The 14,552-nt window shown below is 23.8% G+C and overlaps 1 protein-coding gene across 3 annotated transcripts; it reads right to left on the reverse strand.

Moving 5' to 3' along the window:
* Positions 1-492: 492 nt before the first annotated feature.
* Afti (aftiphilin) lies at positions 493-14,552 on the reverse strand. 3 transcript variants are annotated; one of them, XM_015508062.2, is made up of 8 exons: positions 14,305-14,552; positions 14,079-14,213; positions 12,575-14,016; positions 12,337-12,507; positions 12,106-12,246; positions 11,968-12,028; positions 7,180-7,245; positions 493-5,015 (listed from the first exon to the last, which is right to left on the reverse strand). In XM_015508062.2, the coding sequence occupies exons 2-8, from the start codon at positions 14,206-14,208 to the stop codon at positions 4,735-4,737; spliced, it is 2,292 nt and encodes a 763-aa protein (XP_015363548.1). In that variant the 5' UTR covers positions 14,209-14,213; positions 14,305-14,552; the 3' UTR covers positions 493-4,734. The 3 variants fall into 3 exon arrangements, 2 of the variants coding, with proteins under 2 accessions (XP_015363548.1, XP_015363549.1); XR_016189383.1 differs by having other exon boundaries at positions 4,938-5,015; positions 7,180-8,997; XM_015508063.2 differs by lacking the exon at positions 7,180-7,245 and having other exon boundaries at positions 14,305-14,551.

The following is a 14,552-nucleotide window of genomic DNA, read 5'->3' on the forward strand; positions in this document are numbered from 1 at the left end:
TTTACTAGTTTGAAATGTTCATGTCTCTTTATCAAAAGTCCAAAACGTTACAGTACTTTTATGAAATCATAACGCCAAGGTAATTGATTAAATATTTAAATTTATACGTACAATACGAGATTAGGTATTATAATATGTATACACATTATGTTAATAAGATTATGAATAAGAATAATTAAACATGGTGTTTGGAGCGCTACTACCTACTTTTATGCTTTTTCCGACAAAGCATCTAATATCACACCATTCACTCCTCACAATTAGCACTCCGTGATTATGTAGGTACCAAAATCCGGGCATTGGTTATAATGTTAAAATATAAACCACAAACCCCATGGACAAGAACCACATTTGGCTAACTTAAAAACTTTAAGAGTGCATTCTCTTTTGGAATTGAAATTTGACACATGTCACATTGGATTTATAGTTGCATTTGTAACACAAAATATGAATACAAACAATATGTGTAATAAAAACTGAAATTATAACAAATTCTTTATAAACCAAACATAATTATATTTAATACAAACAACATTGTTTAACAAAGTTATATTAATTAAAGTAATAATAATAATAAGTAATCACTTAGAGCAAACCTTAAACACAAAAATTCATTCAAACTTCAACAACATGTTACTGTATCTAGTTTAAAAAATACAAGGAATGATAGCAGTCATAATATTTTTTCAAGTTAAATAAAGGTTAAATTACTATTTTTTTTTTTTTTTTTAATAACTAAATAATAGTTATATTTGCATATTTAATAGGTACTTAATATAAGGATCCATGTCTCTAGCATCAAATTACCAAGTAGCTGAAATAACTTTTATTTTATGTTACCTACCTAATTTATTCAACAAACGTTTAAATATAATATAATATGTTTTTAGTATATTATATTATCTTACTGTTTAAAAACATATTACAAAATAAAACTGACAAATTCTTAACTAAAAAATAAATTTTTACTGAAAAATGAAAACATACCATTAATTAAGGCTAATATAACAAAAAATATGTACTACTATATTATAGTAAACACTTCTTACCTACTATGAATTAATTTAAGTACTTCGTACATTACCATAGAGATCAAAAATTATCAACAACAATAAAACTAATAAAAGGACGGATTATGAAAACCTAAATGTATAGATTTTATAAGGAATATGTTAATAAAATAAGTACAAATATCTTGATCAAATTTTACAAACTTTTGACAATCAAGACAAATTCAAAATTTCAAAGTTAAAATATTTACAATGTGTTTGGTAACTACAAAAAATATTTATATTAAAATACATACTTTAATTGCCTAAATAAATGACTGATTACAATTTATAATTTGCAACATCACATTAAAAATTGTAAACACTACAGCTGATATTAAACATTAACAAACGCTGTTGAATAAATTTAAGTATGTAACCCCACTTAAAAAGTGAAATAAAATACACATTGTTAGTATACATTCAATCATTTGAAAAACAAAGCTTTGTTATTGATACATTAACCATTATTAAATTAAATATATTATTGATACACTAGTATGAAATGTTTAAAAAATTGAATGAAAATGAATGAATTATAACTTTTAACATTTGTAATTTTAAAACAGTTATTGTGATATTTACATAATTAAAATAGAAAAATTATGTTTTATATTTAATTATAAAATATTTTTAGCAATTAAATTATAGGCAATGATACTATCCTCTTTAACTTGATTATAGTAGTCAAGAAGTTACCTTTTTTTTATATTTTCATAAATTATACTGTGAAAAAAATACTTAATTTATTCTATTCTTCATGTAAAATAAAAATCATTTATCACAGTAAATTGTTAATCAGCAATATATTTAAAAAATAATAACGAACATGAACTATTAACCGATTGTTAGATGTGGTTTATAAAATATGAAAAGGTCAAGAATAAAATATCACTGAATAATTTATATATAAAAATGTATTTAATATACTTTATGTTAATAATTGTAGTGGCGTTTTTTAGCAATAAGGCAAATGAGGTGACACAATACTTATGTAAAAACAAATAATGTATAAATGTTTTTTGTCTTTATAGCTACTAGTATATTCAATTTTAAAAAATTGAAAATATTTTATTTTATATAGATCTACATATTTTTATTTATAGTAAGTAATTAATATATAGGAATTAATGAAGTGTGCACACAGATAAAATATGAATGTTGTGAGTTAAAAAAGTATTTAAAAATAATGGTTTTTATAGACTTCAAATTGAAGCTAAATTAGTATGCATGCTAAATGTATATAGATAAATACAAACACAAATAAATCAATAAATATCAAACATGCAACTCATAAAGTGAAAAGTGAAAAGTAGACTCTTATTGAATCGTTCTGGTTTATTAATAATTTGGGGAAAAGAACACTATACTTGGTATATGCTTAATATAATATTAATTTAATTTATGAGTTACTATTATAGATAGTTCTCAAACAAATGTATTTATTTTTTATCTGTTATGGTTTAAGTTATGGAGTTTCAGAAGAAAAAAAAGTTTTTGAAAATATAGTCAAAACCGCCACTAAGTCAGTATTAGATACAAAAACATTAAATATCAAACATTTTTATTAATATAAATATTAATTGAGCATTTTATTCTGATATTCTTACAATTATAATATTTATGGATAAGAATTTATAAACTCAACCCAAAGTTTATATTACCATAAATAATTTAGTTTAATATATAAAGTACATGTAATAACAAAAGAAAAATGGAATGCAGTTATAAAATCTTGGGTTATACAAATAAAACCATTAGAATATGACTTACAAACAACCTAAACTGGAAAACATTGAAGGACAACTAGTCCAAAATACTAATAACTTGTCCAAAATTATACTAAAATATGAAAGTTTGCATATTTTATAGTATGTATATTAGAATTAATGTTTATTTAATACTTATCTAATAGACGATACATTAAAAGACTAGAGCTACCAAAGAAATTTCAGTGAACTGGCTAAAATATAATACAGAGTGGGGAAGAAAAACAAACAATTTTGAAAATAGATTTTCTGATAGTAAGAAAACATAATGATTATAATTTATAATAATAATTTTATTCACTAAATATTGTTAATTAAAATAATACATACAATTTATTAAACATAGTGTGATAAAGAACATGGTTTTGTGATTATTGTTTAACAAAAATAATCACAGTTAGTGTCTGTTCAACATTAATTTTAACATTAAGTGGCATCATACAATTTGAGGAAGATTAAAAGAGTGTTAAGAAGAGATGGCGGTCGTTTTGAGAAAATTATTTAAAAAAATATATGGCATGTTATCTTTTTCATTATAATATATTAACAATCAATTAATTTTCATTTGAGATTATATTTTACAATTGGACTTTGAAATTGGCTGTTTTAATGCCCCATCCTGTATCATATAAACATATTAAACATCTATATAACACATTTGAGCCTAGTTTATTTGTAGGTATATATAACATAATTTGAAGTTCTAAAATATATTTTCATATATTTTTTTTTAATCCATCCAATTATCATGATATTTTAATAGGTATACAATTAAATATCTATCAATAACAAAAACAGTAAACAATCCTTACTTTATGACTTTATAAGCAAATTCAACAAAAATAAGCCAATCTATATTTTATTTTTGAGCAGTTTTTACAGAGTTCTATAAATCAAATGTCCATTTAACTCAAATAAATCATTAACCATTGGCAGCCACTAAGTAAGTAATTAATTGAAAACTTTTGAAAATGTATAATGAAAAATCAGACTTTGGAAATAATTAACTTAATAGTTAGAAAAAAATGAATCAGTATATAGGTATTAGCCAGATATGCAGTCTGTAATATTTCTATTCATGACATTCATTATTTAAGAAATATCAATCATTTTATAGGTATTTATCTGTTCTTGATTTGAACTATGGATTTCGTTAAAAATGCATCTTCAAGATTACAAACTTTCTAAGACTTAAATGAATAAAAAAGTTATGAAGTAATTCAAAAAATTAGAAAATGTACTGCAGAATGCGATAAATATTATATACACAATATTATATTACAATAATGTAATGATAACCATCTATTTAAAAAAAAAAAAAAAATGGATATAATTAAAAAAAAGCCCTCTAAATTTAAAAACACTAACATATATTTTATTTAAATTAAACTTATAGAACTCTGTATATTGAATTGTTAAATAACTATGAAATACCAAATAAGGTCTAGTATGCTACACATAGACTAGAAATTAAATAATGTTAATTATTATTTAGTAGCACAAATATTTCTAACGCTTTTGGAGTTTAAAGCTGGTATAAATTTTGTCATGCATTATTTTAAATTAAATTAAGTTTTAACTAGTATAACTTAAACAACTTCAATAAATTAATAAAGTTAAGAGCATAAGAATAATTTTTTTCTGCAAAACAAAAAAAACAACAATAATGAAAATCAAAATCCTTCAAAAATATTGGAACTAATGAAGATTTTTTGATGATAAAATCAATAAACTAACAGGAATACATATAATTAACAGTAAATGGTTATTAAATTAATTTACAAATGAAAACAATTTGGACAGATTAGTATAACTTATTGCACATAATGGACTTATTTAAACGAGAAAAAATTGAAGAAATTCTTTCTCGTTGCAGTGATCTAGCATTCTTATATAATATTGTTTACATAAAAAAATTATTTCAGAAATAAATTGTTTTCTTTTTCTAATATTACTAAATAAGGTTTTTGCAATACCTTGAAATCAGGCAAATTATCCAAAATTCTTTGTGCTTCATGACTCACTGTTGTTATGAGAGAACTTGGACTTTCAAAGGTATCTATTAATTGATTGTGGGATGATGATGGTAATGATGAACTGAAAAACTCATCAAACACATCTACACTTTCAGGACTACTTTGAATGGGTGTTTCTTCTTCTTTCACAACCTCAGATGTTTTCCATGTTTGAGGCTGAACTAAAGTTAATTAACACAAAAAAGAATATTAAAAAATACGAATGAAGCACAGATATGATAGAAAAACTGTTATTAATATCACTTTCATTAAATATATATAAATAATACAATATATATATATACATATAAATATTACAATATTTAATTTATGTTTGGGAGTAAATGTAAATCTATAACTCATTAATTCTCAAAATAATGTGTAAATTTTAGTATCAATGCATAGATATGTCAATTATTTATATATATTTTCACGATATTATTGGAATGTATACAAGAATTATGTTCAACTATGAAAAACAAATTAATACATAAGAATAAAGAAGGGAAGAATTTAATAAAAATGTATAACGAACAACAATATTATACAAATGTACACTTTTGTTTTTTAATTATTGATGCAATTTACATAGTAATAATATATCCGGTTCAATAACAATTTGTATACGACAATAAGTTGGTAAAATATTATCATTCCACATTATTGTGTTAATTAAACAATGGTCATATAAAAAAGTGACCAGTTGGGCGTCATATTATTGGCAAATGATAATAGGTTATGGAAAAAACTACTTAAAAGGATAGATCTAACTTTTTTATTTGTTTAGTTAATGGTTAATCAATTTTTTTTTAACAAAATCAAACTGCATATTTGTAGATGTAGCTTCAAAACTTCAATTGTTAATTTTTTAAGAATATTTTATAGTGCTATCAACTAACATACACAATAAAACCAGAAACTTACTAATATTATTAAATTTAAAAAGAAAAAAAGCAGTCAAAAATTATAAAAAGAAAATGCATATAACTCTCAGTAACGCCACATTTCTACAGTTTTTATTTGTGTTTTATCATCCAACAGAATACTGTATAGAATACTAAATGTTTTTATCATATCTTCTATCATTTTTGAATTAATATGACTGCTCAATATGACACAATTTTTTTAAATTGTAATTATTGTCAAGGGACAATAAATATTGGACAAGCTTAAATGAGATAATATGTACTCACAAGGATGAAAAATGTAGAATAATTTTGTATTCTAGGTATCATATATTAGAATAATAAAGTTAAAATAACAACTGTAATAAATAATGTGTTATTTGAAATATTATACAATTTCCTTTAAAAAATGTAAAATCAGCTCATTTTTTTAATTTAATAAAAATAATTCATATATATCTGGTTTGGTATGTAAGTTTTTAACACAATGAAATAGTTTTTAAAAAAAAAAAAATACAATTTTGTTTCATAAAAGTTAAAATACCCAAAACCAAAAATTTAAAATTTAGACCCATCCGTTAAAACATGTTTTTTTTATAACTTAGTAGGTTAGGTAAGGTATAATATCACATGACACTGGCAGGCCACTTTTTCACTGGATACATTGTATAATTATAAGAAAAAACAATAAATGAAATACTCATAATTATAACATTATATTTAAAATTAAAACATACTTCTTAATATTTAGAAAATTGTGCATAATATTATTAATTATGCATACATTATTAATGTGCAAAAGTTAATTCATAAAAATGATACCATATAATGATTATTATAAACTAAAATAACTCAATTTTTAAATTTAAGGACATTTAGCACAACAGCAAAGCAATGCATAAATGCATAGGATATCTATTCATGTTGTGCCAGTCTTACAAATAATAAATAATAATATATAGCATAGTAAATTTGATATTATTTATTTATTTGTTATTTGTTATTACTTTATTAGCATAATATATTATTTTATGTTGTCAGCTTTAATATTCAAGTAAAACAACCAATTATCTTACTTAAAAGTAAAAAGTAATAACATTATCAGTAATTTTATGTTGATTTCTTATGAAGTTATAATTTTTAAACGAGCATTGAGTACATAAACTATTTAAATAATCATTACTTAAAAGTTAAAGGTGTTATAACTTCTTATATAAAAACATACATACACAGATAATATTATCACTTATCAACTTAAAGTTTGATAATAAGTCAATTCATTCCTATACTAAAAATAGCAACATAAAATTAGCTCTACACTTGCTATATTTTACATTTATTTTGTAAAACAGAAACAACGCAAAATGAAAAAGCATCCTCTTAAAAAATTATTTTATAACAATGAAATTATTACACATTAAGCAAAAACAGAAATACTCACGAGCATTTGTACAGCATGGTGCAAGTGTATCGAGAAGTTCGAGATCAAGTAGCGACGTATGATTACCTAATTATCCCACAATAAATGCATGTTAAGCTCCACCACCAATTAACAATTATTTTAGGCATGATTTAAAGGCAATTAATTTAGTAAAAAGCATTTGTTTCAGATAAATTATCAGATTATCAAAAAACAATTTCAGATATTTTTATATTTTTATCAAAAACCAATTTATTAACTACTAGTATTCCTCTTTTTAACACCAATTTTGATAGGTATAGATAAGTTAACTTGACATAGAAACTGAATTTTATATTACATTAAACATAAACTAAACACTTGGCTATATTAAAAATGTAAAATTATTTTAATTGATTATTTATCTATATCACAAATTTTGAACAATGCTGTTGACCAGTATAATATATAAAATATGAAACATTAAAACATTTAAATTAACACTGTTTTATATCTAACTGAATTGAAAAAATATAATATGATGGAATCAAAAAAATATACTTAAAATGTGAACTCTTAAGAGATAAAATGTTGACTATCATATGTATATGAATTGGGATAATATATTATTTGGTTCACACTTTATTTGCCAAATGTTTTACTTTTTTTATGACAAAATGCATTTTTAAATTTTTTATTCTGAAGCATAACATTTTTTGGAGTACTTAAATTTACAAAAATCAAATTTTTGACTATTAGTTTATAAGCTATTAACTTATAAGTATTTAAAGCTTAATTGATTGGAGGAGAGTGATATAGGAATACTCCACTCTTAAAAGATAAAATGTTAGTTGTCATGTTTTATTGGTTCACAACTCTAATCATCAAAACTTTAAATACTTATAAGTTATACACCCTGTTTCAAAAGAGAACATACCAGGCAGCCACGGGCAAAACCATTTTTTTTACGTAAATCTGGTATATTCTCTTTTGAAACAGAGTATAAGTTATAACTAATAAACTACTTGGCTGAAATTAGATTTTTATAGATTGATATACTCCAAATTTTGCTTTTATAAATGAAATTTAAAATGTATGTAATAGTAGGAAACTTCAAAATTTATAAAAATTGTAAACTATAATTTTTTGAATTTTGTTTAGTAAAGACTTAAATATTATGTAAAATAAATATTTTCAAAAATGTTAGTAACAGCGTAGTCTGAAATATTAAGAGGACGCCACACCCGCATGTGTTGTCTCCGTCTTACAAATGTATAACATAGCAAAATCTGTTTAGCGCTGGAAAACTGTTCTCCCTCAATATTTATAATAGAATTTTCAAAATTTCACAACGCATAGGTAAGAACTTTATCTGTGTCATAGCGTCATTATTTTTTTGATAACATAAATATAATTAAAGTTATTTTTTCATTAAATTACTTAAAATTATTGGTTTGTGCTATCAAAAAAAATAAAGGCGCTATGACACAGATAAAGTTCTTACCAATGCGTTGTGAAATTTTGAAAATTCTATTATAAATATTGAGGAAGAACAGTTGTCCCGCGCTAAACAGATTTTGCTATGTTACTCACTTGTAAGACGGAGAAAGCACATGCGGGTGTAGCGTCCTCTTAAGTGCCTTTCATTAAATGGATTAACCCATATTATATATATTAAACGCTTATAAATTCATCCTATAAAGCTAAATGTATAAGAAAATAGTTTTATTAATGTGTATAATATACAGAAAAAGATATTGAACAACTGAAAATACAAAAACATCTTAATCTTAATATAAGTGTTTACCAATGCCGAGAATTTAGAATGATTTATTAATTTCCATCTATTATATCTTGTGGCTAGAAAAATGACAAATATCATATTTTAAATTTTGAATGTTTTTTTAATAATTCTGTAGGTATAATCATAATAGTATACACATCTTACCACAGCAAATTTCACTGAATAAAAATGTAGTTACTATAGTAATTTAATTGTTGTTAATCAATGATAAGTAATATGTATAATACTTCTATACTTGATCACAGTAATGTGATAAATCATAACTACTTAAACATTCAAAAACTGAATAAGAATCAATTAAAAATTTTTATACAAATTTTTAATATCTATTATGTTCCAACTTATTTTCAAATACGTTCAGAACGAAAATCAGATAAAAGTTGTATACAGTAAATGTTAAATAATTAAGTTATATGTATAATTAAATAATTAAGTTATATGAATAATAATATGGTTGAGAACTATCATTATTTATTATGTCCTATATTGAGAGGCATATATAAAGTTGTACATGGGGCTTATATTTCACCCTTTTGACATATTTTATACTTTTTTAATACATTATTTAGGGAAGGAAAGTATGAATTATAACCAGGGCTGTGAATTTATAGGAAAGTGCATTTTTTTTTGGTGATTGTAAAACATAGCTTTGTATGTACATAATTTAAATTATATAATTACGAATCAATCTATGAAACTTTTATTTTGCATATTTTTGCATTTTTGGACGTTTTTAATTTTTTAGGTCATTTTTTTGTCATATTTTGCTTTTTTAGTTCATTTTCTAGTATTTTTAACCAAATTCCGTCAATTGACTTGTTTGAAAACATTTATTTTTACTCTACACAGGCTGTATATATTATGTTAAATTTATATTTTATTAAATAATATTTTAGTTAGTATTATTTTGTTTTATTATTTTAACCAAATAAATACAAAAAAAAACATTTTTTTTTTAACGTTTCAGGTGAATAGCATTAACTTAATTCAGATTCAATCAACTTTTTTAATAAATAAACACTTTTTTGTAATAACGTTTAATATCCTGTACCTAATATTAATATAAATATAAAAATTAAATTAAAAACCAATTTTAAATGAACTTTATACTATAATTTTTGGCATTTTATATTCCTTTTTTTTTTTAATTTTAAGTGCATATTTTATTGCATTTTTTTGACATTTTTAATGCGTTTTATAAGGTTTTTTAGTGCATTAAATTCACAGCCCTAATTATTACTTATAACTATGTATATTTCAATTTTTTTGTTTGTATCCCCATTCCCATAAGACATTTCTAGATATAACACTGCCTTTATTATAGATAAAAAATAAATTCTGAACACATAATACAATTAAACTATTACAATTTATACCTTGTTTGTAGTTAGAAAGCAATTAATGATCAGTTTTAATTTGTGGTTAAATGTATATATATACAGAGTGTAAAAGACAGACCTGGCCAAAAAATTATGGTAATTATTCAATGAATGACAAAAATTGTTAATATTATATTATAAGTAAATAATTTAAGAAATATACTCAATTCAGTAAATTCTCAAAAATAAACTATTTGACTTAGATAATTCTTTTTACCATCAAAATTGTTCTAATAATCAGATTCATAAATAGGCTATTTTGAATTTATCCAAGACATTTTTTACTAAATTTAAATTATTTTTATTTTTGGTACTAAAAAAAATGTATTATACATGTAGTGCTAGGATCACTTAATGAATAAAAAATAAATAAATAAACTAAAATATTAATTTGCACAAAAGTTAGTTCTATCTGTTACACCTTATATGTATATATATATATATATGCATATTATATAGATTTATTTCAAAATATTTTGAATATTTAAATGATTGTATGAGTTGTTATACATATAATAGTTAAATAATATGGTATACAATTTGTAAGTATTGGTATTAATTTTTTTTATTAGAATTATTCGAAATGTATCAATCACTTAATTGTATTTAATAATAAAATAATCAATATACCGTTTAATTTAAAAATTATTAGATTCATCAACAAAACAAAAACAAATACATAAGAATATCACTTTTTTTTTTTTTTGAGCTTGAGAATGATAATATGAGTAGCTTTGATCATTAATAATTAAATAATACTATAGATAGGCAATGTCAGTGCAATCATTTTCACTAATTTCTTTAATTTGGATTTGACTCATAAGTAGAGCATAGCCACAACAGGTGGAACATAAGCATCAACTGTTTTCCTACCACCATGTACCATTAGAGTTCATTGAAAATTAAAATAAAGAGGGTTAAATGATTACAATAACACATTGATCAATGGTGTGATATAACCTAATGGAAAAAGTGAGTTCCGGTTAATTATTTATAATTTTACATGTAATAAATAAAAATAAAACTTAGGAATGTGAATAATAAACATTATTTAACAATTCAAACATTTTTCGGTACCTACACTATATTGAAAAAAAAATTGAATCAAACTAAAATAAATACCAAGTTATAGCATTAACATGTGCAAAATTATTTCATGGCTGATCTATAGTATCTAATATTGTTAAAGTTTTCATGTAACTCACAAGATAAGAGGTTAATTTAAAACTAATAAAGTACTATATACCAAATACCTATGTTCTATTATAACTTTATACATATTATAGATTTTAAATACAACTTTGGTTTCTACTTTGGCAATAATTTTCTTTACAATTTTAACTATTTTGTTTTTTCTATTATTATGTTCTGGTTGTTTTTTGTATGGACTAGGAATATGCAATATATTTCACATTTTTCTAGTTTTTCTATTTTATGTTTATCCAATATTAAAACTTAAGACAATTCAGTGACTAGATATCAAACAGTTTAAAAAGATATGCTATACATTATAAAATAAATAATAATTTTTAATTTCTAACGAATTCTTAATAATTTTTTAATAAAATTTAAAAAGAAAAATAATTGTTAAAATATTGATAGACGGTAGAATTTACTGTAGATTTAATACATCTATAGAATACTTACAGTCCAATGGATTTATTAAGCCACTGCTTTTCCAGTCGAATTCAGGGTCTGGTACTATATCCTTTGTTATAATATATAAAAAGTTTATTTAGCATTTAAAGGATATTAAATTCATTTAGAAAGTGAAATTAAATTCACCTGAATTGGACCATTGGAAAAAGATTGCGATATTTTTATATCATTTGTGTCATTGTTAGAAGCTTTTAATGGTTCCAATGGATTGTTAGACATATTTGCAGCAAACCTAGGGACTTTTGGGTTCCAAGAAGCACCATACAACTGCCATATTTAAATTCAATATTAATAAAAATAATAATAATAAAAAAAATGTACAACTAAATCATTAGTAAAATGTGATGTTGATCTTACTATGTTTCTAGAATCAATCGAGAGTGAAGCAAGGAAAACATTATTTGATTCAGATTTGGTCCAATTATAGTTAAGGGCTGGACTTGAGTCTACATCTTTTAAACTCTGCCACACTTGAGAATCATTTAGCTCATTATCTAAGTTTTGCAAATCAGTTTCCTCACATAACTCCTAATGAAGAATAAATAATTTTAAAAAATAAACATAAATTAATTAATATTAATACAAAAAGGCTTACATAATCTCCTTGAAAAGCGTCCTTACAAAATTGTTTATAATCAAGTTGAACGTGTGACTCTGAATCTAATATTGCATAATTTGGTTTTAAATCTATAGCTTGATCACTAATTGTATGAAGACCTGATGTAGGGAATCCAGATTCAAAATCACAGAAGTTGTCGTCATCATCATCATCATCATTGTTAATTAAACTATTTCGGTTCTCAGATTTCAACATTGAATTATTATCATTACTGGTTATAAAATTCACTTGTTCAACATTGGAATGTTTGAACTCTTCTGTTTTATTCAACTCTTGTTTGAAAGTTTCATATTTACAAAAATCGTCGTCATTTATATCACATAATGATTTCTTTTTTGAAGTTGAATTTGAAAATACATGAAAGTCAGAGAATTCACCAAATTCAGATTCTGAATTATGTTCAACATTAATTTCATTATATTGAAATGTTGAACAATTAGGATTAATTGATTCTACACTTTGCTCTATTTCATTCTCAACTAATATGGAAATATTTTTCAATACTTCATTGTGTTTGTCATTAAATTGTGTAACAGTTGATTCCTCAAAATCATGTTGATCAACAGTTTGAGGTTTTTCAATAGTGTCACGATATTCTTGTGATGTTCTGTTTGGTAAAGGCACATTTAAAGAATGAGGCAAATCAGTTTCAAAATCACAGAACTCTGTATACTCTTCTAGATCATTTTTAATCATGTTATTGTTATTATTATTATTATTAACTGATAAATTATCAACTAACATTGCATAGATGCCAGTATCAGTATCACTTATGTCATTTTTTAAATCTTCTAATCGAACATTTTGAACACAATTGATTTGATTGGACGATTCTTCCATATCTACACGCTCTAATTGACTATTAACCAATGTATTTTGATCAGTTGATTTTTCAAAATTAGCATTGGTTTCAGGCTGATAAACCTTATTATCCTCATACACTTCAGAGTTGTTTAATTCAAGTACTAAATTTGGTAAATATTGTGGTATATTAATTTTAACTTTTACTATGTCACTAATAAATTGTTCAGAAGTTAAAGACAAGTCATCATGAGGCTCGTCATTAATTATTTCCCTATTATTATGTATTATGTTTTCAGAGGATTCATCTTGTTTGATCTCTGTATTACAGTCTATTTCACTGACAATATCACAACTGTCATTGGTCGTTAATTTTTTTATACTTTCCCAAGACACATCAATTTCATCTTTCCATATGGATAAATCATTTTGATGTATACTAGACCCTTGTTCAGATAATGGTGATACCATAGATAAATCATTCTTTGCAATACTTGACGGCTGTTTTGACAAACTGTCATTAGTGTTTGTTTCAATACAAACTGCTGGTTTATGGACAACATCGCCATCATAAGGAAGTGATAATTCGTCAATAGGATTCCACCCACCATCTGGACCTTTATGTATACAAAACGTAATGTTAGGTTTAACACATACACCTGTAATTTATAAAACTTACTTAAACTAGACTCAGAAGGCAATTCCAATGCCAGATGAGGATAGTCCATAAAATCCTCATCATCTTCCCAATCCAATTTGGTCATGGGAGGTGGAGTTTCGGGTATCAGAGGTGGTATGGCATCAGACATCTTAGCTGTAAAACGTCATAATAATTATTATTATTATCATTAATTTTTTTATATATATATATATTCGATTTGATCAACTATTACGAAGGTACTTACTGTAATTTCGGAACGTACATGTCACGTACTACTAAAGATAGATGATAAACGGGAAAATACCAGGTGCGATTAAATTTGGTTTAGTACTTCAGGCGCGATTTTACGAAACTTGATGAGTAATAACAAAAACAGCAAAAAAAATTTTAAAAAAAAATTGTAAAATTAAGTTAAACCCAAGCCTGAACAAATTTTTAATAGTCAGGACTACTGAAGTACAGAGTACTGAGCACTAATCTGAAACCTTGATT

Source organism: Diuraphis noxia, unplaced genomic scaffold (assembly GCF_037042655.1).
Source record: "Diuraphis noxia isolate RWA-SAM2 unplaced genomic scaffold, SU_Dnox_SAM2 contig0001, whole genome shotgun sequence".
In the NCBI taxonomy this organism is placed as follows: Eukaryota; Metazoa; Arthropoda; class Insecta; order Hemiptera; family Aphididae; genus Diuraphis; species Diuraphis noxia.